Source organism: Lethenteron reissneri, chromosome 11 (genome assembly GCF_015708825.2).
Source record: "Lethenteron reissneri isolate LAM-NWPU_2019-01 chromosome 11, ASM1570882v1, whole genome shotgun sequence".
Classification (NCBI taxonomy): Eukaryota; Metazoa; Chordata; class Hyperoartia; order Petromyzontiformes; family Petromyzontidae; genus Lethenteron; species Lethenteron reissneri.
In genome coordinates, this window is record NC_083789.1 from 7,159,951 (window position 1) to 7,187,387 (window position 27,437).

The following is a 27,437-nucleotide window of genomic DNA, read 5'->3' on the forward strand; positions in this document are numbered from 1 at the left end:
GTGTGTTGCTGCAAAGTTGACCGCTCCACTATCGGCGTTTTGCACCTGATCTTAGCTTGCCACCTTGCTTACGGCTTTTTTTTGTTCACAACAAAGTTCCATTTTTTGTTCGTATATATATTTACTGATCAGTGCTAGAGATATGATTTTTTTTTGGCTAAGTGCGCATTGATATCCAGCATGGTGAAGTTTGGTCATTATATCCCCTTCCCCCCCACCTCACGATCTCAGAATCAGAATATCTAATTCTTCTGGAGGAATCCGATGAGCTACCAAGCTTATTTTTTTACAGATATCCAGTACTACGTGGCATGGAGAGGCCACTGCGTCCAGCAGTGGGTTGACAAAAAAGTCCTGTACAAGCAGTGATGTCATGAGCATGTGTTGTGTGTGTGTGGCGTTTACACGTGTGGGACTTGGAATTAGTAAGCAGTTATCAAGATATAAATACACGCAAAAAATGTTGCTTCATGGCCTTGCCGAACCAAAAGAACTGGATTTAAGTGGTGAAATCCAGTGGCGATCCGCACATAACCAACTTGAAGGAAGTCAGAACCGAAAAAAACTACATTCTTTCCTTCCTAGAAATACACGTGCACTGTGCATTGTTGAAGGCGCGTTAATGATGAAGAAGAAAAACACTCTAAAGTGACTGTCTGGAGTGTTATCATCAGTGACGTCGCAGGCAGCGAGACTGCGGTACATCCAGTGACCCTTGTGCTGACGTCGGTAGAATGCCCTCCTGCACCTCTATTTAAAGTCGTTTTGGTCTTCTTCTTATAATTATCATAACTTCAAACTTTCCTACGCCGCCGATTAGCGCGGTTTGCTACGTATGGTGGGAAAGAAGTTGTACGTAAATAAATGAAAACTTGTGATGGGACAGCAAAGGTAGAAAACGTGCATAGTCACTACCGTGACGGTTTTTTTCCCCATTTAGTCTACCTATAGGTGCACATTTTCCATGAATTTGCCCTTTTAAGTGGCATAAATGAACATTTTTAAAAACCCGATATATTTACGAATTCTATGCGGTCACCAATAGTGACCGCATAAAAAGTTAAATCCGAGTACATGCATGCAGGCGAGCACTCAAATTTATGCCAGAAATTCTGCCTCCACTTGACCTGGCCATCACTCTCAACGGCCAGCAAAGAGCTGGCACCGCAGAGATCCTGGGCTCGATCCTGGCTTTCAGCCGGCTGTAACTGAACGGTCATCTTTGGAATCAAATGTTCAGTTTGACGTTAAAATTACTTAGATTTTTTTGCAAGGGAGGTGGCCAAGGTGGCTTCGTGATCAGAGCGCTAAGTTGCCACTGCTGATATTCTGGGTTTAAATATGGGCCGCCGGATGCGATTAACATGGATTGTCAAGTGGAGCGAATTTCTGGTCTCGGGCCCGGCCACCAATCGGGTTAACTGTCATGCAAGGAACATTTCTCTCCAGAACAGGACGGGTGCGAAAACGCTGCCCCCTATTGTAGATAAGAGGTCACCGAAAGACATTTCTCAAACTAATTCGGGCATATTTCTTCTGCAGGCCATTCTCCGACACGGGGTGGTGCACTGCTCTGCATGACAGTTTATACAATTTGTGGAAAAGACCAAACCAAAAATCTAACGACTGGAGCACTACTATGGCACTCGTAACGCCACTGCAGTGTGCCAAGAGGTACGTGGACTCGCGCCGTGAGTAGTTGTCTGCAACTAGAAGCACACTACCCTTACACGGTGTGCCCTTCACGTAGATAGAGGACCTCCTGAAGTCACTTCACTCGTTTGTGAAGTCATCATCTGGGGCAGTGTTCTCCACAAATGTTCAATGGAGGGCCACTTTCGCCAATAATACATCAGTGTGTGAGAGCCGCCACATTTGAAACCATTGGGTTTGACTGCCATGATGGGGTGATGTTCTCACTTGTTGTGTATTGTCGGGGCCTGCTCGTCAGGGCTGCAATTAAGACCACGAATCTCGGCCCGTTCTTTGACGTAGGGTGGGGTACTGCCAGCTGCGTGGCGTTTGAATGAAAATGCCCTCGTCTTGTGACGTAACGCCGATACCATAGTTGGAATATAATTGGCAGATATACAAACGGAAAAATGTAGTTTTGCGTCCATTTAGTAAATCTCACCAGCAGTTAGTGGCTTGGAGTGTTGCGCTGTGACGACACTAACAGCAGGGCTATTCGCATCCACTCGTTACAACGATTTTGCAGTGACGGGTTTAATTGTTTTCTGCTAAAATCGGCAGCCAGAAGCTGACAAATGCCATCAATTATCCCTCGGGTCTCTACCAGACACCATACTGCGCTGTCATATTGTAAAAAGATTGGCGTACAATTGCAGTTTTCAGAGTAAGAAATGCATTCATGACAGGTGTTTTGGTTGGCATGGGTTTAAAAAAACAAAAACTTAATTCAATGGTGCCTGAGACTGACAAGAAATAATACGAATATACAGCTGTTGATAAATCCACTGCTAGATGAAGACCTCACACAACATTGGCTATGGGGGGGTTTATTCACCATACTTCACTATGCTAGTCGGTGCAGGTTGATAAAGGGGAGGCTCGGGACCAATTCTGATATCACTCACCACTTACTCGCCATAGCCACTGCTCCCCCACACCTGTAAGAAGACACTCAAAGCTCCAGCACAGCTCTGTTCATGAACCTACTTGCTGTACTGCTATCTCGTGGCCACCCAGCAGGTTTGGGAGTTACACAAATCCACGTGATCCACAACCCCTTCCCGGATCACAGGTATCCACCATCACACAGATTAGCACGGTTGGCTGCGTACGGTGCAAAATAAGTTCAACATACATACTGGGCTACGGTTCGGTGATAATTATAATACCAAGCAAGGCTTTCAGCCACTGACGAATAGGATTCTTAATATTCAGTAAAAGTGTTAGGACTAATATGCCAAATCCAAGCATGTATTTTGAAGAATTAGGATTCACTGGTAAAGCACAGGGCACAAACTCAACTCACACTCAAAATCGTTACTCATAAAACCATGTATTACTTTCTTCAAAGCAACTCTCTCAACCCTTCGGAAAATGAATGCAAGCATCTGCATGTAAACATCGCGTTACAATATTATTTAACATCCAAAGTTGCGGTACAAAGTTGAGGTGTCGGAATTTTTTTTTTTAGTCTTCAAATAAGATGAAAAAAAACACTGACCCGCTGAACAATGCTTTGCGACCAAATTGGTGCGAAAGATCAGATTTTATGGCTTATATTTCTTCACTTGGAAAGCTCCACAGAGTTTTTAAGACTCTTTTAACACGTTTAAGGAATTACTGTTTCACTGGCGTTTTTTTGTTTATGGAAGGAAACAAACACGTGGAGAAAATCCACACGTAGGAAAATACTACGGACTCAGTTCACATGTTGGAAAATGTTTGTTTTAACCGATTTTATTTGTACATAATTGTGGCCAGGTCTCCATTAATAACTCTGGAGACAACCACCAAGGTCACGCATTTTGAACGATTCGTCAAGATGTGAATCTGGCCCTAAGCCTCTGCAAATAACAGGACAACCCTACTTTCTGTATACACCCCTACAGTCCCATCCTATAGCCCAGCAAATGGGCACATTACGCACATCACCACATCTCTTGCTATAGAAGCAGAAATTCAGAACTCCTATACGATCTACCAATCCCATCTCAGAGTCGCTGGATTAACAAAAGGTGGGTATATGCTGCCACCACCACCACTCTCAGCCAGCAGCAGTTTTAAGTCCAGGCTTGGTGAACCACCAAAGCTCCAACTTTCCAAGTCTACCAATGTTACTCTTTGAAATGCAGGGCATTGGCCGATATGTGAAGTTCACAATATATACATACACACACACTCTCTCTACCGGTCTGATTGGAAAGATTGGTTTGGTTGGTGGGTCCCAGGGCCTAGAGTTAGAGAACATTCGAGCACCGATACACCCCAACGTGACATGGGTCAACTGGTGTGCAGGTCACCACGTGGAGGCCAACGTTCTGCTCGCATAACTGCGAGGCACATTTTACACCATGGTGGGTGAAAGATAGGCATGACCTGTCAGGTTAAGTCGAAACAGGGTTGTTGCATTTTATTTTATATTATCATAAACTTATTGATACAGAATAACAAGCCTCAATTCACTTTGCAACGAAAGTTTTTTTTTAAAGATCCATACATTAAAAGGCAGTAATGGTGATGAGATTATAGAAAATAAAAGTGAGGAAATTAAAACAATACAATGAAGCGATTAAATCCGAGATGCAGATTAAAAACCAGTCCCGATATATGACCTTCGTGCCCATTATGGCACTAAAATGCCCCATCACTAAAGCCTTACAAATCGGGCCTTTTGTCTAGTTGTGGAACGCGTATTAGCTCACACATTACGGTTTTTACAGAGCAGCCCAGAGCAACAGAAAGCGGACACCAAATCAAATAAGCGTTTTCTCATGGTGGAACTTCCAAACGATTGATGTTCACTGCAAGCAATGTATGAAAAGACAATCTCAAGGTGGTTTTGAAAGGCCAATGCAACGAGTGTTTACATGGAGTTGACTGAAAACCAGAGCCACAATAAAAGCACATCCATTTAAATTTCCCACAGGTAAGCCTCTAGTCACCTTTTTGAACCAGCAATTCACTTCGACTGTCACCCGAAGCATCCAAAGGTCATAACAGTGGGAACATTTGAGAATAATATTTGCGTGTCTGACAATTTCACCAGTAATAGTTCCATTGTAAAAAGCATTGTAAAAAATATGAAAGAATCTGATTGCTGGCTCCCCTAATGGGCAACTCGGATGAACACTTACAATCAGATTAAAAACGAACACATGACCTTTGAATGTTCATCACGTCTTCAAACAATAATTTTTCCAATGCCTGAACAAAACTCCATCATCACTCTGTGCCACTGCCGTGTACCAGGTTGCCACAGTTGCTCATCATAATAGTAGAATGGCCTAAGCGGTGGCGCATTCGCCACTTGTTGCAAAAGTTCACGGGTCGAATTCAGCGGCCACCCTGGTTATTACCGTGGGTGTAACAACCACGACAATACGCACCATCTGCTCAACAGTGGACGGTAAAGATCCTCTGTCGTCATTCGCAATAGGATTGAAATTTGTCGAATTCTAAGTTACTTGTAAAATTACTCAAATCGAGATTATATATAGCAGCAATCATCGCAGATTAATGCCCCAAATCACTCTTGCAAATAAGAATATTTTGGTCTCTCATGTTCTCAGCTGGTTAAACAATAATCAACTGAACAAACTTTAACTAAACGTGTTGCCAGTAACCAGTCTGTGACAATTTCCCCGTTTACCATGGCCTCAAATTGAGTCTATAAAAGCACAGGCCATTAATAATGACATCACTTTTTATTTCGCTTGCTAATGGCACTCCCCTACATGGCCAAAGCAGGATATGACAACATACTCGTTGTCGATAGCCCATCGACAATCGTCGCGCCTTTGTTGCGCAGCTTTCGCTGGAAATTGTAGAGCACAGCGCTGCACCGTGCGACAGTAAGGCGACAGGGCAGCAAACGGTCGGCTGTCACTTTGTGTAAAAAAAAAAAATCACTGCATGAAGACAGAAACACTGCTTCACGGAAAATAGCAGCAACCTGGTGGTTTTGCTGCCAGTTATCAGCAGAAGCAGCCTTCTCGCGATCACAAATTCAGCGCATTTAGGGATCATTCAACATCACCATTTATCACACGTAAACAAATCACAACCATGGGATGGGAGAGGGGAGACATGCGAATGTATTTTTTTCAAAATAAAGTTGGTGAAAATTCGAGGGGTGTGAGGATAGGCAACAGTGTATAATACCCCATGCATGATGTGAAAATGGTGTAATGTTGTATGATCCCCAAGTTCAACATACATTTTTTTGGCCAGTTAGAAGACCTTTAAAAAACAAGTATGACCTTACACACCATGCATTTGAGGTCAGTCGAGTGTAAGCATCACCCCACACACAACCAATTTACTTAAGAGGCGACTGTGACACGTTAATAGCGTCAATGTACATTGGTATATAAGGAATAACAAAAGCGTCAGTGTTTTGGGAACCATATACCCGTACCGCAGGTGAACAAGTGAATGGCGTATCCAATTTAACATTCCGAATGAAGTTTTGAATGTGAAAACTAATTTCAGTTTTTTAAATTAAAAGTCCAATTATGTATCAGATAGGTCTACTACATGTTTTGTATCGCTCCAATTTGTGATACAGGATCATGGGTTTCCAGTTTTAATTCGCTCAAACAAGTTCAAGCACACAATTTATTTTCCCAAAATCTATTTTGTATAGCAATTGCCTTAATTCTCCAATGTGACCAATTGGATACATTTTAGCGGGGTCGGTTCATCCATGATTTGCATCACCACAAATGATACCAGATTTAAATTAAACGCACCATTAAAATCGAGCCAGCAAGGTGTTCCTTTCAGCTCGTGTGGCGTCACTCATTAGAAAAAGTAAAATGCCAAATGTAACGCGCAACCATGCCATCGCAAATAACATTTCAGGGACTGCCTAGGCAACAGAGCATAATCACCGACTGAAAGTGCCACTGTCATTATGGACAAACACAGCCTTATAAACCAAAACAAAGCTAACAGGAGCAAGCTAGCATTTTGGCCGATGGCACTTGTCTGCTCCGTACTATGACAAAGCAAGAAGAGACCACCGACTGAGATAGTAGCTTGCCACGTATCTTTCAGTGCATCATAAGGCAGTGTTACTTAAACGACAAAGGTGATCAAGTATTTTCAATGTGGTTTCCAGTTGGGCCAAATGATCACTGTAAACCACACTCCTGACCAGTATCGCTGGGAACCAGAGAAAGCCGCATTCAAATCGAAAACGCCCACGCCTTAAACCGCCGCCTTGACATTCAAATTCCATTTGTACAAGTTATTTCTTTAAAATAATAACATTTAATAATAAAATCTATATCTTATTTGCGCCAGCGTCTATTAGAACCCGCTGGTTTTAGACCCATCTCGTGCGGACACAAGTTAAGTACTGTGTTATTACTTTACGATCTCTGGTTTTTTTGTACGATCTGCGATGGAAACATTGGCGAGCGGCAGAGAGAGTTTCAACAGCAGCGCTGCGTCGCCGTGTGCTTCGAGCTATTACGAGATCAGCCCCGACAGTTGCGCAGTCAGCCAACTGCCAACATAACAGGCATACACACACCCACACAAGCACGCACGCACGAACTTATGAACACAAAAGATCCATCATTGATGACTGCTGGGACAAGTGCTGGTTCATGAGCACCTCTTCAGCAGACCGGCACAGCACAAGGTGTTGGGGCATGGCCAGAACCACGTATGGCTCGAAAACCCCTCGTCCCCCCTATGCTGACACTGACCACCCAACACCACCAGGAACTCGCTTTCAGCTTCGTGGACCTAAGACAGAACCATTCCTGGGCTGAGATAGAAATTTCAATACCTCAAGCAATGTCAAGCATATACATACACACAACCCACGCAAATGTACGCAAAACATCTACACGAGCATACACAGCCACACACACACACAATTGTGGTCATTAAGTGCCAGTCTCAACACATGGATTTTTTGTTGTTGGTTACCAATGAATATGCAATCGTGTAACTGCTGCTGAGCAAACGTTATGGGCCTAAACTGCAGCTCTCGTCAGTCCTAATAATTACACAACATAATGAAAACCCAAATCTTGAAGTCAGAAAATACTGCAAATACTGCACTAGATATCTCGCTCAGTGATGATTGTGTGCACGTGTGTCCTCGTTTTAAGAGAATACAATAACAATCGAGCATGGCCATAAAACCCACCACGAGAGCCAAAGACCTGAACCACATTTAGAACCCAGGTACTGTTTGAGAAGCGCACTCAAAAGTACAACTTTACACGTATATAAAAATAGACGCATGTGCTTGTCATACCATTATTTTCATCGTCAAACACATCGTACATAATTCGAAATATGTGGTATAAGTACTCCAGGTGTAGACACAGCAGCGTAGTCAAAGAGGTCCAACGAGTGGCAGGAGACAAGCCTGGCTCCTCTGGCCTCTAAGACCGGTGCCACTCCACTGATCCACCTTGTTCCTGAAAGGGATTGTTTCACCTCAAGAGTTCAAGAGAGCAACAAAGGGGTCAGTCAAGACAGCAGAGTTCTCAGTTGTCGACGACGGGAGAGCAGAGCAGTCTGCCCGGTGGAAATGTTCACGTCCCAAGGCTGAGCTGGGTTCACCGTTGTCTCAGAAACACCAGGAAGAAATGTGAGGTGACGCAGCTTCTCGGTCATTGACAAGGCCAACCTGCCTTCTTACTCCAACACGAGGCAGAACCAGATGCCTTGGCAAATACTCTTTGTCACAAACCCAAGCTTGGTTGATAAATATGGCAATAGGGCCACCATCCACTCGTACAAAAACATGGGGTAAATGAGACATCAACTTCATTCTTTCGAAACAAAGGTGGACCAAGTTTCTTGTCATTGACCCCATTGTGGCTTCGTGAGTCACGGCGATGTTGGTGATGGGTTTAGCCACCATACACTAAAAACAAACTTCAGCCCAAATTAGGGCCAAATCAATATTAATATTTTCTATTCCGTTGGTGAGCAGCAACGTGATAGACGACCACACCTCCACTGAACACACAAAGCGAACACCTGACCAATCAACTTCACATGAGGGAGGCCCAGGCAGTCAGGTTTCCTCTCGAATGACAGGGTGTGTAAATGTTGGCAACCAACAATGCAGATTCAGGTGTCTCAGTGTTAGCTCTCTGTGCAAGCAGGCGTTGGTGGCAAGTAATGATTTTATATTTTTTATTCATCACACTGCTGCTTCAGTTGATGGCAACTTGAGCTCAGGCAGATGGTGTTTCTGTGTCACCCGGTGAGCAGGTGAAAAATGCTGGCGATCGGTTTTAGCCACCAAATCTCCAGTTCACAGGGGATAAACCAATGTCGGCTCCACGGTGGCCCAAGTGTCTCCATCTCCTCACCACGTGAGCGGGCGGACAATGTTGCTGAACGGTAGTGGTTTTGTCCACCAAATACCACACTGCACAACACATTGACATGTCAGCCAGTGGCCCAAGCAGTCCAAGGTGCGTTCCTCACCTATCGGGCTGACGATGGCCGGTTGCCTTGAATAGTGGTACGTGGCATCTGGTGCAGTGATCTGTTGCCACCGATCATGATGACGATATGACGGCGACGATGGAGTCCTTTTGAGCAGCCACGCACGCCATCCACGCTACGACTTGTAGTTGGACGTGAGCCACGTGAGGCCCTCGTAGAGACCATCGCCCGTGGAGGCGCACGCCGGCTGCACGTACCAGTTGCGGTCACGAACCCTGGTCAGTCCGAGCTTCTCCTGCACCTCGTGGGGCCTCATGGCGTCGGTCAGGTCCTGCTTGTTGGCGAACACCAGGATGATGGCATCGCGCATCTCGCGGTCGTTGATGATGCGGTGCAGCTCTTGCCGAGCCTCGTCCACGCGGTCTCGGTCGGCGCAGTCCACCACGAAGATGAGGCCCTGCGTGCCCGTGTAGTAGTGCCGCCAGAGGGGCCGGATCTTGTCCTGGCCACCCACGTCCCACACGTTGAAGCGCACGTTCTTGTAGGTGACCGTCTCCACGTTGAAGCCCACCGTGGGGATGGTGGTGACGGGCTGGCCCAGCTTGAGCTTGTACAGGATCGTGGTCTTGCCGGCAGCGTCCAGGCCCAGCATGAGGATGCGCATCTCCTTGTTGCCGAACATCTTGGAGAGGAATTTCCCCATTGTTGGTCGATTTCCACCCCCCCGGGGGTGGTAGCCGATGTGAAACTGCCGCAAGGGAGCTGACCAACGCTGCCTACTCGCAGCAGGTTGAAATCAAAGGGCCGCGCGCCTATTAATGTTCTACCTTTCAAAACAGCGGCACTGTGAAAATGTAAATTGTTTATAATATTTAAAAAAAATGTTTTTACAAAGGAGGAAAAACTGCTGGTCCGCACGTGTACAGTACTCAACTATCCGCCCTTTCGTATCGTACACTCCTGCCGGATAATTAACCGCAAAGCGGGCGAAATCGAGACGTTTGTATGCAAGTAGATGTCTAACAGTGTTGTAATTAAAATGACTTACGTTAGAATAGTAAGAGAAGAATGTCGAAACAGTCGTGCGACCTAAAAACTCGCGTCGCCCCGAATTAATCGACAATCGTCGTCGCGAGATGCGGTACTGCAGTTGTGACCACGCACGTGACCTAAATAAAACATTTACACATTACCGCACTTTTAATCAAACAGCGGTGCTATTAAACCCAAAAAACTCTTCAAACTAAACTGAGAACGACACGAGGGAAAGTTAGCGGTCTTCTCCTGCCTCTTACCTGTCTATGCCATACACAGTAATAAGCACTCCCTGTGCACTGTATAGTTATTTTAACCGGCGTACGACCCTAACATTTTACACCGTTCTATCACAAAATAAACTAAATGTCGTTTAAAGAGGGGCGAAATAAAGCTAAGCTATTTAAATAAAAAACTAAAATAAATCGGCAAAATTAAACACCGTATTTTTTTTGCCGGCGAAAGGCCTCGAAGCCTACGGTCTTTCCTAGAAACCTCGCGAGTCTCGTCGCCTCCTAACCGGGCTCGGCAAGCCGTATCCGACCGACGTCTTCTGCCCGCCCGCCTCGCGGTCTTTTCCGCTTAAATCGCGCAAACAAATCGGTAGAATCGACCCGTCCCTGCCCGCCAAATCGCTCTGCCGTCGTCGAGTCGTTTTGCTTTAATCCGCACGGGAAACGAGCCGCGAGACGAGCGGTCGAGGCGCGAGGCGGCGGTGGGCGGTGGAGTGACCGGATAAAGAGTTCAGCAGCGAGACACCACGCGGGACCCCGCCCCCCCCCTCCCTACCACCACCCCCACCCTCCCTACCACCCCCTCCTACTACCACAACCCCCACCTACCACCCTCCCTACCACCACCTCCTCCCTCCTACCACAACCCCCACCCCCTCCTACTACCACCCCCACCTACCACCCCCACCTACCACCGCCACCTACCACCACCACCTACCACCACCACCCCCTCCTACCAACACCCCACCCCCTCCTACCCCCACGCCCTCCTACCACCACCCCCCTCCTACTACCACCACCCCCCCTCCTACTACCACCTCCTGCTACTACCACACCCCTCCTACTACTACCCCCACCCCCTCCTACCACCACCCCCTCCTACCACCACCACCCCCTCCTACCACCACCACCCCTCCTACCACCACCCCCTCCTATCACCACCCCCTCCTACCACCACCCCCACACCCTCCTACCACCACCACCACCCCCTCCGACCACCATCACCCCCTCCTACCATCACCCCCTCCTACCAACACCCCCACCCCTCCTACCTCCTACCACTACCCCCTCCTACCACTACCCCCTCCTACCACCACCCCCTCCTACCACTACCCCCTCCTACCACCACCACTCCCTCCTACCACCACCACCCCCTCCTACCATCACCACCACTCCCTCCTACCACCACCACCCCACCCCCTCCTAGCACCACCCCCACCCCCTCCTACCACCACCACCACCCCCTCCTACCACCACCACCACCTCCTACCATCACCCCCACCCCCTCCTACCACCACCACCACCTCCTACTACCACCCCCTCCTACCCCCACCCTCCCTCCTACCACCACCACCCCCTCCTACCACCACCCCCACCCCCTCCTACCACCACTACCACCTCCTACGCCCACCCCCTCCTACCACCACCACCCCCTCCTACCACCACCACCCCCTCCCTCCTACCACCACCACCCCCTCCTACCACCACTCCCACCCCCTCCTACCACCACCTCCTACCCCCACCCCCTCCTACCACCACCACCCCCTCCTACCACCACCACCACCACCTCCTACTACCACCCCCACCCCCTCCTACCTCCACCCCCTCCTACTACCACCACCCCCTCCTACCACCACCCCCACCCCCTCCTACCACCACCACCCCCTCCTACCACCACCCCCACCCCCTCCTACCACCACCACCACCTCCTCCTACCACCACCACCCCTCCTACCCCCACCCCCTCCTACCACCACCACCCCCACCCCCCTCCTACCACCACCCCCACCCCCTCCTACCACCACCACCCCCTCCTACCACCACCCCCACCCCCTCCTACCACCACCCCCACCCCCTCCTACCACCACCACTACCCCCTCCTACCACCACCACCCCCTCCTACCACCACCACCACCCCCTCCTACCACCACCACCACCACCCCCTCCTACCACCACCACCACCTCCTACCACCACCCCCAACCACTCTTTCTTCTCTCCGCCAACCAACTCACCCACACACATCCCCTTCAATTAATTACTCTGTTTCCACAATCCACAAGGGAGTCTTTCTCTCACCCCCCCCCCTACACACTACCCCAACCACGTCCTTTATTTAACCCTCAAGCGATTGTTCACCGTCGAGTGTCTTCCCTGTGTTTTTGTTGTTGTTCTTCTTCTTCCTGACAAGGCGGCCTTGACCGTGCCACGCCCGGGCATCATTTTATTCTACCAAACATTCCTGATATTGTGGTTGAGCTTTGTATGTGTCACTGCATAGGGCCACGTTTTTAGTTGGTATTTGGGATAACTAACTTCACAGGGTTGCCATTCTTTATGTCACCGTGCCACATTTAGTGGTCTCACGATCGAGCCACCTTATCCTTTATTGAAACATTGTACCGTATTGCTACCGTGGTGTGTGGGGGATAACTCAAAGACTGTCATCCTTAACGTTACCATTGCCACACCCAGCCCGTTTTCTCTGATGGCCTTTTAAAGTCTATTAGTCACATCCTTGACATCACTGGCAAAACAGTCGCGTCCCTCTTGAATGAAATGCGGTCTTTGCCCTAATAGGCCCAACCCGTCATGTTTTCAGTACCGTTCAAAATCCTACATCATTTATTCGCTACAAGAAACTACAGTCGTTGCGTATTTGTAAAATGAAGTATTAACCCCAACACAAACACAAATACAATACTCTATACACATTCCTTCACATTGCAGTCGATGACAAAGTCACCCGAAAAGCGCCCGATCTCGAAAGTTCTCGAATGCTAAGCTGAGTTGACCCTGGGTAGTTTTTGGATGGGCGACCACCGTACACAGCAGGCTGTTATAGACTGTCGTGGATAACAAATACAGTCGTAAATTTTGATTTAAAGCTTTCGTGACTGCAGGGATTCATAGGTGAGTAATGCTAAGCTTGGCAGTGTTCATTAGGACGCTGTCTTTCCGACAGCTCTGTTTCTTCACCTGAGGACGGCTGCTTGCGTTGTGGCCGAAACGTCGTGAGAATTTTATTTTATTATGTTTGATTTGTATTATTTTATTATTTCCCTTCTACGTGACTTTACCGAAAGAACTGAGAATATAAACACAGTCGTGTTACCGTACTCCCACGTTTGTGCTCCCCGCCTTCACCCACCCATAATGACCAACGTGGTGAAGTATGGACAAACAACCCCATCATGTCACGGTGAGGCCCCTTCTCCCCTCGCCCCCGTCCAGCAGTCGAGTAACAAAAGTGCTGTGTGGGTGGACACAATAGTGGCAGTGATCGGTGACGTGCCTTTTGTGAAAGTGTCCCGCACATCAACTCTGACACACCCCACACATTGCGCACCATTCACAATCTCTCACCCACCCACCCCCCCGAACCTCGTTGCTACAGCGGTGTGCAACCTCTCTTGAAGGTGGATTTTTAACCCCTGCACACCCACCAAGCACTGCCATTGCACAATTCATATTGCCTTATGTCACTTAACCGTAGCACAGGTGAGTAATGCAACCATTATGATGCAGTAATGGTGCCATGTTTGCGCACTGCACTATAAAAGTACATTTTAGGTACGGCAATGCATCCTGTGCGTGTGTATATATATATACATGTATGGACATTTTACACGCACTTTGACGTAGAGCAGATGTCCCATAAACCTGGAGAGACCTGAGTTTGATTCCCGGCCATGGCTAACATCAGTGGCGAGTGATATCAGAATCGGTCTTGGATTCCCATCACCACCTACCCACACTGACAGAGGAGGGTGCAGGAAAAAAAAAACACGATTGTTGCGCTGTAGTATGATCCAAAGTCTATGCTGGCCCGCTATCACCAACATGCATGGATCCGCGTTGCACAAGGTATGGTCAAATAAGCCCCAGGATCTGAATGTTGTGGGGTAGGAGGGAGGCGGGGAATTTCATCCAGCAGTGGATTGAGACGGCTCTAAGTGCAGTACACAACATTCCAAAGAACAATGGGAAAATAATGAATGTCATTGTATACAATACATGTTTCTCACGTTGTTTATTTTCAACCTCCGTCCCTGGAGTGTGGAACCCCATTCCAAAACCGTACATGCGAGACATTCTGAGCCCTGTTCAACTCCAGGCTTAAGAATTTCCTGGTTTTATCTCTCCGTCTATAAACATGCACACGTGTGTCTGTACAGCATTTTGATAAGCGGCCGCTGATACAAACAGTTCCCGTATTGTATAACACCTTACGTAACCAATGCTAAACAAAGCCAGTTTTGTGAAGGGAAGGAGGATTACAAAAAGAGCTGGCAAGAAGAGAGTGTAAAAAAAGGTTCGCGCGTTCGACGAAGGTGGGATTCGAACCCACGCGTGCAGAGCACAATGGATTAGCAGTCCATCGCCTTAACCACTCGGCCACCTCGTCACGGGCAACAGTTTAAATGCATCAATTGACATGCATCAACTGACATGCATCAATTGACATGCATTAATTGACATGCATCAACAAACATGCATCAAATTGACATTCATCAACTACCATGCAACAATTGACATGCATCAACTACCATGCATCATCTGAGATGCATCAACTAACATGCATCAACTGACACGCATCAACTGACACGCATCAACTGACACGCATCAACTGCCATGCAACAACTAACATGCATCAACTGACATGCAACAACTAACATGCATCAACTGACATGCATCATCTGAGATGCATCAACTACCATGCATCAACTGACACGCATCAACTGACACGCAACAACTGACACGCAACAACTAACATGCATCAACTGACATGCATCAACTACCATGCAACAACTGACATGCATCAACTACCATGCAACAACTGACATGCATCAACTGACATGCATCAACTGACATGCAACAACTGACATGCAACAAATGACATGCAACAACTAACATGCATCAACTGACATGCATCAACTGACATGCATCAACTGACATGCAACAAATGACATGCAACAACTGACATACATCAACTGATAAGCAACAATGTCTATTAGATTGACATTGAAAGTCTAGCAACACCAACTTTGTAAGTTACCAAGTACTGGTACTGCATTAAGCATCGTGAACTGATAAAATAATGTCACGAGACAATTGACCAAGTATTAGACGTGCTGAATATATACAGGCTCCTAAATGCGTTGCTGGAATCGCAAAAAAAATTGTATAATATATTGGCCTAATAAAGTTGCCAGATTTTCTCGAGTCGCTTTGAACTTCATTTTGTTGCGAGCGAAGCCAAAAAGAGTTGCTCAATCCAGAAACCAAATCACAACGTTGGAAACACCGCACCTCATCATCACCAGCCATGATCTACTCACTGCTGGATGAAGACATCGTCAATCCCTCACCACCCCTCATGGAAATGAGATGCCACTATCTAACTCGCTCATGCGAACGAGTTATATATTATTGTATTTTATTACCGGCTGTCGGGACTGTATGAAAAATGTATTTATTTTATTTTTATTTTCTATCTCCGTGACTTTACCAAAAGAACCAAGAATATGAAGACCAAAATAAGTCTCATTTGCAAAAGTGGCCTGGGGGGGGGGGGGGTCACCAAAACGACAGAGGCAAAACAGAACGAGTTAAAACAATAAACTACAATCAACGAAGCAAAGAGAAATTAGAGAAAAGGCAACCGTCTCTCAACGACAAATCTAAAATATGGCACAGACATTAATGGAACAGGTCCCTTACAATTCAAATTGACCAATGGGGAGCGACCGCTGGGGGGTGGATGGGGTGGGAGCGCCACCCGTTGAGACGGGAGGGGATTCCTCTGAGGGGCGAGCCCAGGCGTGACCCCACTTCACCAGAATCATATAACAAATTATAACAATAGGGTTTACCCTTTCTTGGCAATAAAACAGTTGTGTTAAGATGTTAAAACATCCAACCGTAATCCTTTTCAAGGAATCCTGTCCGCATTAAACACGCGTGTTTGTGGTGGACATGCAATCAAAAGTGCTCTGATACTTCTAGAATACTCTGATACTATATGCATTCTTTGAAACTGATTGGTCCAAAGCAAAGACAGCTTTCGTTATATATAATAGGGTAAAACCTGTTGTTATATTTTGATACTGTCAAGAAAGGTCCCATATTGTCACCAGAATCATATTTATTTATGCCGGAGCAATCCGATGAGCTATAAAGCTCTTTCCCAAGGAATGTGCAGAACGTTGCAACAACAAACGATGCCAAGACACGACAGGAGTGCAAACGTATAGGAAACATAAACAAATCACGTTTTCAAAAAACATACCAATAAAACGAAACTATACACATCTTTTTATCTTACCAGGTAAAACTCACTGAACGATTAACTTGTTTTTTTTTTCAGAAGCGACCTGGCCACCACAAATGTGGCTTATCACGCGGAAATGTATAGCAGCAAAATAATAATCATCAACATTCCTCTACACCGACTGAGGCGTGAGCACGTGGCCGTGATCACGTGGCCGTGATCACGTGACACGCAACAATAGAGCGGCGATGTACGTCATAACACTCGACGCACCACGTGGCAATTAAAATAAACAACAAAAAGCCGACGTTTCGGGCAATTTCCCTTCTGAAATAGCACGCAAATACACAATTACAAATAGCAATGCGCACGTGGGCCACGAGGAATGATACAAATATGAGTTCGTGCGTGAATTTAGTTTTTATTATTTGAACGGTTTGTCTGTTAATGTCAATTATCTAATAGGTACTCACTCATATGACAATTTGAAAACCGTTCATCAGGAAATATTTTTTAAGTTGTATATTTATCAGTGCCCCATGGTGTAGAATGTATTCTCCAACTATTATTCATTCTATCGTTCTGCCCTCTGTCTTTGTTCAATCAAGAGGAAACATTGCCCGACACATCACCAATTCTACATTGTTCCTTGTAAGGTAGTATTTTTGACAAATGTGATGAGTTTTTGTTATTTGTGCACCATTGCCAACTGAGTCTTAGTCTACTTATAAATGAGTTTATTTGACTAATAGCTACGACTTTATTGCATTAAATTAGCCGACATGGACCTGCTAGTTTCAATGACCAATTTCCTCTGTGTGGCTTCCCAGTCAAACTGCACAGCACTTGCAGCGATAAAATAAGCAATCGACGTAAATCTAATATAAGCGAAAGGCAGCACATCGTAAAGTACGGTACAGTATTTAAATTGCCCCAGTAAATAATTGTCTACATCATTCAAAATACTCTTTGGGTCTTTCGTTAAAGTCACGTAGATAGAAAAATAATGAATTTCTGCAGTCACGAAAGCTTTAAATCAAGATCATTAAAAATGTCATCCATCCAATGGAGGAAAAAAGTCCTCATCCTGATGACATTCGTATAGGTTGATAACAATGCTGTGTCTCATCTGACGAGGTGGCCGAGTGGTTAAGGCGATGGACTGCTAATCCATTGTGCTCTGCACGCGTGGGTTCGAATCCCACCTTCGTCGACAATTTTTTTGGGTTTAAACATACCATACTCTCCCCCCCCTCACCCCGTTTTCCCACCGGTCGTAAGCCAAATGACTTTTCTTTTTTTTCATATTCCTTCCCCAACGGACAGCAAATTCCATTTCATAACAAAAAAGGTATGAACATTCCCGTCGCTCTCATTCGCCTACCACCATTCCCAACGCTGCAACAATGGAGCAATGCTATCTGCTGCCACCAAGCGTGCAAGTATTGTAATTGCACGCGTATCAATATCAATCTCAACCTATATTATGAATCTTATCCTCTTCCGGTTTTTCGGTAAAGTCACGTAGGAAAAAGTATATTAAAATAATAATAAATGCAAATAACTTCATTAAATCACGACGTTTCGGAAGCGACACAAGCCTCCGTCATCAGGTGTAACTGCTCCAGTAAAATTACTGTAGCTTGTGCCTCTTCACACGCTACAGTAATTTTACTATTATTATTTTACCTACGTGACTTTACCGAAAAAACCTAAGAGGATGAATCCTTGCAGTCACGAATGCTTCAAATCTACAATCAATCTCATCATCGCCCGTGGTCTCGCGGCCAGGGGTCGGAAATCTGCGGCTCTTTAAGGACTGCCTCGTGACATTATTCGTTCAACATCGGCTCGTATCCACACGCGTTGCGGCTGTTGAAATATTGAGGGGTTCTATTTGTTACCGAAAAATGTCTCTTCTTGTTATTTTGGTTGCCGACCCCCCCGGGTCTAGCTACCGGAGGGATACTTCCACCGCTGGAGACTCCGACCAAATCTCTCCAAAAACACCATAAGCTCTTTCCACATTGACAATCACGTAGTAGATGCCACGCTTGATGTATCCCTCTGTGGTAGCGCAGTGCACTGTGACCCCTCTCCAATATATCTGGTGGCTTATCATGGATAGAAGCCTGATCTTCAAGCACCGCGTAAAACAGATCTGCGAAAATATCCTGGAATACAGATGTAAGATTACACTGGTCAACAAAAAAAAAATTCTGGCCTGGACTTTTGCAGCTGTTTTAGACTAATTTCAGGGTGCTGATTCCAAATCTGATCTCAGATTTGCTCTATCACATCTCATTTTATATATCGGCATACCCCATTTTCATTGATTTTACCCGAAATTAACTCTGTCACTTATGATTGCAAGTTGTTGCGAGTCAGTGTTAAAATATGGTGCTGTATTTTTAGGATAGTGTGCTGATAATATCATTTTATGTAGATATCCACATTTATTTAATATTTTTCTTCTGCAGTTTTTATTGAAAATGCTATATTTGATATCTCAAAAACCTGATGTGATAAGACAAAAACTGATGCCAGATTTGGAATCAGCACCCCAAAATGCCAGAAAAAGTGTGTTGACCTGTGTTATCATTGATGGAAAACAAAGAGGCAGAGTTAAAATTAAAATTTATTAAGCGTCAACATGCAAAACCATCTTTTTTTTACAACCGTGCGAGTCGCATCATAAAGGGGACAGCAGATGATAGGTCACTACACTAGCTGGCCAATTCTAAAGGAGATGAGTAACCAGGTTCTATAATATTTTCAGCCATTAACGTATAACACATTACAGTGCACGTGTTTTATTGTATGTCTAACCTTGTCACCAAAATCATTTCCAAATTGAGATCATACATGGGAAACCTGAATGGCTATTGTATTAAACAGATGCCCTCATACCCAGATGAGAGATTTTCTCACTTCTCGGCTGTCAAACTTTAAAATGCCGCGAGGTCTTCAGTCCAATCAGGTGCGGCCCAATCCGGCATGGGCACCTCGAAGCCCCAACCAGGCCCGCTGTAGCGCAGGGCGTGCAGGCACATGCCCAGGTCTCGCGGCCTTGGGTCTGGCCGCTGCAGCCGGCACTCGCTGCAGATGGGGTCTCTCTCCGGCCACACAACCTCCGCCATCACAGGCTCACTCGCGACGTCACCACCACCACGAACTCCACCAGTGCCCGGTGGGATTCGCCCCCACGCCCAATCATCGGCGGCGCCCAGCCGCTCCACCAGCGAGCGCGCAGACGGCTCGCACGTCTCGTCGGCGATGCGCCGGAGGACGTCGACGAGTGGCGCTCCGCTGGCCCATGCCGGCGACCCGTACAAGGGGTCGAGCAGGATGGGAAAGCCCAGGCTCTGCAGGTGGACGCGCAGCTGGTGGGACCGTCCCGTCACGGGCACGCAGCTCAGCAAGCTCGAGCCGCCTGCGCAAGCGTCAGCGTCGTAACGCAGGCGGCGGAACAGCGAGCGGCTGGGCTTGCCGGCGAGGCGGTCCACGCGGCTCACGCCCAGCCGGCCCTCCACCACGGACAGGGGCTCCTCGCACACCACCTCTCCCGCCGGGAACTCGCCCACCACGCGGCACAAGTACTCCTTGTGCACCTGCGGGCGGCATCGTGGCGGCAGGGTCAACGCGTCAACACGTCAGTGAATGGCCACCACCGGGAGGATTTTACAGGTTGAAGGCATTTCGGATTTAAATGTTTTATGTACGTTGAACTAGATTTGAACGTGCAGAGCTGCAGTGGCCTAATATTGGAAGAGCGTTTCAGATGGACGTAAAAGTGCATCTGAAAGCGCGCAATGCGGTGACTGTCTTTATTCGATGGTTCACCAAAAACCTCTGCGAGGATAACCGGAGTTTGCGTGATGGTTTATATTCCTTGGGGAGATCAGCAAGGTACCATTAGTGGCAAGTACTTTGTGTGCCACCGCAACTTTCATCTGCAACTGTGCTTTAGGACTCCCTTAATCGCTTCCTTTATCTCCTCCTCCTGTTTCATCCCATGCTTCCTCTGTGTTTCTGCACTCGGAGACGCTTGTTAGGTTAGGGGCGCATTACACACGTAAGTTGGTGTAGTGTGTGATTTCTTTTCAATAAACAGGATGCATTACCGTACATTAAATGCATGTTATAGTGCTGTGCCCCGAGTGAATACTGCATCATAAAACGTAGCACAGCAGCGGTTATCACGACTGCAGTGGAATCATTACTCACCTGTGCTAAGGTGAAGTGATACTGTACAAGGCAACGCAAATTGTGCAATGACAGAGCTGGTGGGTGTGCGGGGGTGAGAAATCCACCTTCAAAAGAGGCTGCACACTGCTGTAGCAACAGCCTCGGGGTTAAATAGAGGATGACGGAGATTGTGAATTGTGTCAACTGTGTGGGTGTGTCAGAGTTAGGTCACAAAAGACGGGCGTGCCGTATCAGTCGGGGTTCAGTTAAGGCAATGATCACTGCTGCTATAGCGTACACCCACACAGCCCTTTTGTCACTCCACTGGTGGATGAGGGCTTCACCACATCGTGTGGATCGTGGGGGGGGGGGGGGGGGTGGAAGTGGAAAGCATGGAAAGCATAGACGCAAAAGCGTACAAGTGCAGTGGATTTGCTGCACTGCCCTCTGCTAAGCATAGCATAGCACTGCAGCCTTATAACCATGCATGGTGGTCCCCCATCTAAGCGCAATCCTAGTTCAATTTAGCTTAGCTTCCTTGATCTTACGAGGATGGCAGCATTCCCTGCTGGTTGCTCAGAGGCACAGGCATATATTTGTAAGCCAATTAAAAATGTGAATGTCTCCCTAATCCAATTGAGCATGGGGGACTGCTTATCTCTGTTGGTTCTGAGCCAATGGTAGAAAGTCAACATGCCGATGACACGTGCACATCTCTCTACATGACAACCATTATGGACTTCTCACAGTGGTAGAGATTGTGACCCTGGTGGGATAATTCACTGTGTTGACCACTGGCCTGAATTTGAACTCACGACCTGCCTGCCAATTGCCGATCAGGCACTCTCACATCATCATCCTCAGCCATGAGCAAATCCACTATTGGATGGCCTCCCCAAGCTGGCATCATATCTCGCTGTCCTGTGATGCACACCAGGGTTTCCCAAACTCTAATCTCTACCAGGGTTTCCCAAACTCCATCACCAATCTCTACCACGTTTTCTCAAACTTCCGCCACGCGTGCAGAGCACAATGGATTAGCAGTCCATCGGCTTAACCACTCGGCCACTTCGTCAGATGAAACACAGCATTGATATCAACCTATACGAGTATTTTAGAATTTACCTATTTTTCATGTACAAAAATTATATATATAGGCTGCACCTACTTCATGATTTCTAAACACGATCTAAAGCACCGACTTCAACTTGCAACAAATATCTTGGATCTGCGTTTACTTTGGGTGTCCCATGTGACGTATTTAACGCCGATTAAAATGTAAAGACCGTATTTAAGTGGGACGTGTTTATCAATCAGCAGGCTGGTGCAAGCGTGAAAAGACTTAATTTCTAATTCATCTTCGGAAAGTGTGGTGCCGTACGATGCACGGTGTTCGTGGGTCCCGATGGATGAACGAGTTTGGAGACAGCCTGACACCGACTCGCACAGCCATATCGTGTCATCCAGAGGATTTTTTACTTTAAGCCGGGTCTGAATCGGCCACACAAAAAATATATTTTCTCACCCGGGCACACCACACCCAGTATACCCCCTCGCTACTGCTACTCGTAGTTGCGTGCCCTACCGGCTGCAATCTTAAGTCTATCAGCGACCCGGGTGATAAATTAAGCCATCATCAATCATGATAATTGTTTTTTTTACCCTTTTATCTGGCAACAAAACTGACACCTTTTTTACAAGGAGTCATGTTTGCATAGACCACAATACCTGCAGTCATAATGCAAAAAAACACACAACTCTGATAATGTATGCACTGTCCTTGAAGTTGATTGGTCCACACCCGAGACAGCTTTCCTTAGAGCCTAGTCTCACATGGTGTTGGACCAGATGACGCCAAAAGGCGCACAACTCAAAGAAAATGCACCATCAGAATATGAGAGCTCGGGATAACCATTTACACCATTGGAACCTCATCAATCATCTTCATGAGGACGAGCGATGAGCGACGCGCAACGGGGAGCGCACCAGCCTCTGCCTGATCTGCTCATCCACCCTCCTGGACGCCTCTCTGCTCTTGGCGAACACCACGAGGCCCGACGCAAGGCGGTCGAGGCGATGCAGCGTGTGCAGCCCAGACACGCCATGCTCCTTGCCCAGCACGAACAGCAGCGAGCCGTGGCGATAGCGGCCGCACGGGTGGACGGGCAGCGACGCGGGCTTGTCCACCGCCACCAAATCGTGCTCCTCGGCCACCACCACCACGGGCCGTGAGCTCACGGGCGGCTCGTGCCTGTGGGCCCGCAGGCGGATCGTGTCGCCGTCGCGGAGCACGGCGTCCAGGTGGGTTCGGAGGCCGTTGAGGGTGAGGCGGCCCACGGCGCACGCGGCCTCGTACGAGGCCACGGTCTCCGAGTGGAATTCGCGCTCGTAGATTTGGCGCAGGGAGAGGCCGAGCCAGCGCGCCTTGCAGTGCGCCACCGCGTCCGCGTAGTAGGGGCGCACCTTGCGCAGGGAGCCCTGGAGCACCAACTCCGTCTCGGAGAAATGCGTCGCCGTGAAGGAGCGAGGAGATGGGGCGGGTAGGCTGCGGGTGGACGGGGGGGCGGTGGTTGTGGTGGTCGTAGACGGTGGGGTGAATGTTGCGATGGTGGTGGTGGACATTGGGGTGGTGGTGGATATTGGGGTGGTGGTGGACAGTGGGATGGACACTGGGGTGGAAGTCACGGTGGTAGTTGTGGTGGACAGCGGGTCTGATACTGGGGTGGAGGTCACGGTGGTGGTAGTGGTGGACATTGGGATGGTGTTGGACATTGGGGTGGTGGTGGACAGCGGGATGGACACTGGGGTGGAGGTCACGGTGGTAGTGGTGGTGGACAGCGGGTCTGATACTGGGGTGGAGGTCACGGTGGTAGTGGTGGACATTGGGATGGTGGTGTTGGACATTGGGGTGGTGGTGGACAGCGGGATGGACACTGGGGTGGAGGTCACCGTGGTAGTTGTGGTGGACATTGGGATGGCGGTGGTCATTGTTGCGGAGGCAATGAAGCTGCTGTTGGAGGTTAACTGTGGGACGGATGTTCTGCTAATGGAAGTGGTGGACGGTGCGGAGCTGGCGATGGTGCTACTGCTGTGGCAGGGTGCAGTCACGCTACAGGCGGTGGATGCCGGTGCGCAGGCGATGGACAACGGGGCACTGCTGGTGACAACGGCGTCTGCTGGAAACGTTACGCAGGGAGGGCTGAGAATATCCAACGAGGCATCGGTCGATGCACCGTCATCCACAGGACACACAGCGGCGGGCGATACGGCCAACGCGCCGACTGCGACGCCCGAATTGGTGGACTTTGAAACGGCCGCGCAGGCCATTGGGGTGGACGCTACAAAGGACGACGCGGGGGTCGCCAGGCCGTTGGTGGACGCCGGCGATACCCTGAAGACTGCGTCGTCCGCGGCGCCCCGAGCCCCCCCTTGAAGGCAATTCCGCGGCATAGGGACGCGGACACGCGGATCGTAGCCCCGCCGAGCCCGGCATTCGCTGCGGCTCCACGCGGTGGCTAAAGACGCGAGGCGAAGGCGCATTTAGAGGCCTCGAGTCACCTACCCCCACCCCTTACCCTCACCCCCCCCTCCTGTTGGGTGAATTCAAGTGACCCACTGACCCCCAACGCGGTCACAACGGAGACGCCGCGTGGACGAGCCGCTGCACGTGGTGAGCCGGTGCACGTGGGTCGCACTTCCGCGTTAGGCGCGACCTTTGACCTCTCTCTCTCTCGCGCGTGTTCACAATGCACTTTATTGACAGCACCGAGATGCAGCTGATGCCGTCGTTTTAACAGTTCATATTGAAATGAATGAATGCAAGGCAATGTTTGCGTGACATGTCACTGTTTAATGGGCTATAGCAATCGTATGACAAGAACAGTACTAACACGATAACAATACCAACTAAACACATTGTCTATTGCATGAGAATGTATTGATTGTACAGGGTAGGTCCAGATGTCTTGTGATCCCCATTTTTATTCTATTAAAAAAAGTAATCTTTTCAAGTAAAGTTTATTTAAAACAGAAATTTTACATGCAAAGGAAAACATGTTCGGGGTTAATTAATTCGGGGTCGCAAGACATCTGGACCATCCTAAATTGCGTTCGGAATACAATAAAGGTGAATTACAAACAGGGTATCATCGGGATTAATTGCGGGCTGCGTTGTGTGCGGGCAGCAGCAGTGGACAGTACTGCATGCATTGTTGTACGGAACTTCTATGCTTCCACGTGTCTATGCTCTCCGCCTCCACCGACCCGCATTGACCAGCGTGGTGAATTATGGTCAAATAACCCCCACGACCGACACAGGCGTGGGGGGGGGGGCTCATCCAGCAATAGATTGGCAAGAAACGACTTGTGTGTTGGGTTCAGACTGAATTAAAAAATAAATGTAGTTTAAAGTCCAGTAGGTGGGGATGGTGGGCCACGCAGAGATTACTACGCCTGCACGGCTGCGATATACCCACCAGATGGCAGTACATCAAGTGGCTCGCTAACCTTGTTTTGCGCGGTTTGTTTTAACGTTGTTCCTGCTCGCTCTGGATGGATTTTCCTCCCACACGAAGCCAAAACTCCCATTCGTGGAATTCATGGCCAAACAACCCAATGTAGCAGCAGCAGCAGCACTCACCTGAAAAACAGGCTTGGGCCACGGTGAGGTTTTCCAGTCTAAAACAGAGCGGTTTGTTTTTAAATAATAATCATCATCACTCTACTATCGAAGCTCTTCTGCCAAATATGGATGGTACTGCCTTTCTCGCGCCAACGCCTACAGCTGTCAATCCACTGCAAGAAGAAGGACTCCCTTCGCCTTACGGGTCGTGGGGGCATTATGACCATGCTTCATCACGCCTGGGTAAATATGGGTCTATTATTACATGTCAAGTTAATGCTGTTTCCACACTCAATCATGCAGTGGTGCTAATCTCCTGTCTGCAGCCTCTCCTGCTTTGAAGAAAAGCCCATGCATTGTCTCCATAGACCAGAAGAAACCCACTGCTGATCTCCAGATAAAAGCGTGGTGGATTATTTATCGACCCTGGAACAAAAGCTAATGGGCTAAGTCAACCAATTTTCAATAATTTTAAACAACACACAGAAACGTGTACAAAATTTACTACTAAGCCGTTGTGCATTATGCTGAAACCAAAAACAGTTCCTGAAGAATTGTACTGTGGTGTTCTTGTTACTTGCTGCGGTCTGCTTCTGGAAACTGTAGCGGAGACACCCAACTTCCATATTATGGAGTCCACTAGCTGGACTCATACGAACAATAATCAAATGTGTAAAAGGTGAGAAAAGCTCACCGTAACCAGAACAGAAACATTGCGCAAGCCGGAAAACCATGAGTTTCAAACATCGCTTCACGTGTACACATGTACACAAAAAAAAATACGTGTACACGTGTCCGAGCTGTGAATCAAGTAAAATTCTACATTTAGACAGTGTTCTAAAATTGAGCTTCTCGCACATGCCACAATATTGCATCTGCCTTACATTTAAACCCCCGGTTTAAGTATTTTTTATGAGCATGGACATAGTATTCGATCAATCATCTTTTAACACGATATACACCGTTTCAACATCGACTTCACAACACGCACGATATTTCACGGACATAAATAAATGACCGCGACTCTGTGAGGCGCAGAACCTAGTTTGGCGACGCTCAAAAAGCCAGGCGAAAGAGATGATGGCGGGCACTTTAAGTGTCTCTTGAAGGTCCGTGCAAGAGTATTGCTGCAAAATGTGCAGCAGTGGGACGGTAGCGTTGCAGCCGGCAGGAGCTGTCACGGAGAAACGACGTTTGGCAATAACCGTCTTTTTTTTCTTAACGTGAGACTGATGAATAAATGTGTCACGTACAAATGTCCAAATCTGCTGTATTTACGGGCAGACTTCAATAATTCTACTGGAGTCAGAGGTAGCGTAAGGACCTGCACACGTTATGCGTTTGGATTGAAAGCTGCGGTCCTTAAAGCACCTTTGGGCAGTTGCAGCAAAACACATTTATTAAGTGCCCCCCCAAACATCTACTGCTATGAATGCCAAACTAAAGGAACCCCCCCCCCCCCAAATCCACTTAAGTTAAATTTTGACTTAAAACTTTCGTGACTGCAGGAATTCATAGTCTTGGTTCTTTCGGTAAAGTCACGTAAATAGAAAATAACAAGACCGCTTGTGTTGCGATCGAAACGTCGTGTGTTTTTTGCTTCTATTAAAACTATTTTTATTTATTTATTTTCTATTTTCTTTCTACGCGATTTTACCGAAAGAACCAAGAATATCCACTTAAGTTGTGTATGCAACCGGTCGCTGGAGCTGATGCACGTGTGACGATGAGCAGGTGGTCGTGAATTTGGAAGATGACGAGGGCAGACGATGATAAAACACCAATTCTTTAGTTCTTCCTCCTTCGGTGCCGCCTTTAAAAAAAACCCTCAAACATTCGCTGGCACGGGGACGCTGAGCAACGTCCGAGCAGTCAGCGCGGCATCTCTTCCCATCTCCGAGTACCACCCCATTCATCGGCGGCGTAGCGTTTGGTTGGCACGGCCCCATAGCCGGAGTTTGACTTCTAT

The 27,437-nt window shown here is 47.7% G+C and overlaps 2 protein-coding genes and 2 non-coding genes across 4 annotated transcripts; 1 reads left to right on the forward strand and 3 right to left on the reverse strand.

Moving 5' to 3' along the window:
• Nucleotides 1-3,401: 3,401 nt before the first annotated feature.
• LOC133341385 (ADP-ribosylation factor 6-like) lies at nt 3,402-10,923 on the reverse strand. The gene has a single exon (XM_061549944.1). The coding sequence runs from the start codon at nt 9,821-9,823 to the stop codon at nt 9,296-9,298; it is 528 nt and encodes a 175-aa protein (XP_061405928.1). The 5' UTR covers nt 9,824-10,923; the 3' UTR covers nt 3,402-9,295.
• A 3,788-nt stretch (nt 10,924-14,711) lies between these two features.
• Nucleotides 14,712-14,793, reverse strand: TRNAS-GCU (transfer RNA serine (anticodon GCU)). The gene has a single exon. It is a non-coding gene; the product is annotated as a tRNA-Ser (tRNA).
• A 2,997-nt stretch (nt 14,794-17,790) lies between these two features.
• TRNAS-GCU (transfer RNA serine (anticodon GCU)) lies at nt 17,791-17,872 on the forward strand. Its single transcript has one exon. It is a non-coding gene; the product is annotated as a tRNA-Ser (tRNA).
• Nucleotides 17,873-19,279: 1,407 nt separating this feature from the next.
• LOC133341386 (pseudouridylate synthase RPUSD2-like) lies at nt 19,280-24,408 on the reverse strand. The gene is made up of 2 exons (XM_061549945.1): nt 22,834-24,408; nt 19,280-20,270 (listed from the first exon to the last, which is right to left on the reverse strand). The coding sequence occupies exons 1-2, from the start codon at nt 24,385-24,387 to the stop codon at nt 19,608-19,610; spliced, it is 2,217 nt and encodes a 738-aa protein (XP_061405929.1). The 5' UTR covers nt 24,388-24,408; the 3' UTR covers nt 19,280-19,607.
• Between the last annotated feature and the right edge of the window lie 3,029 nt (nt 24,409-27,437).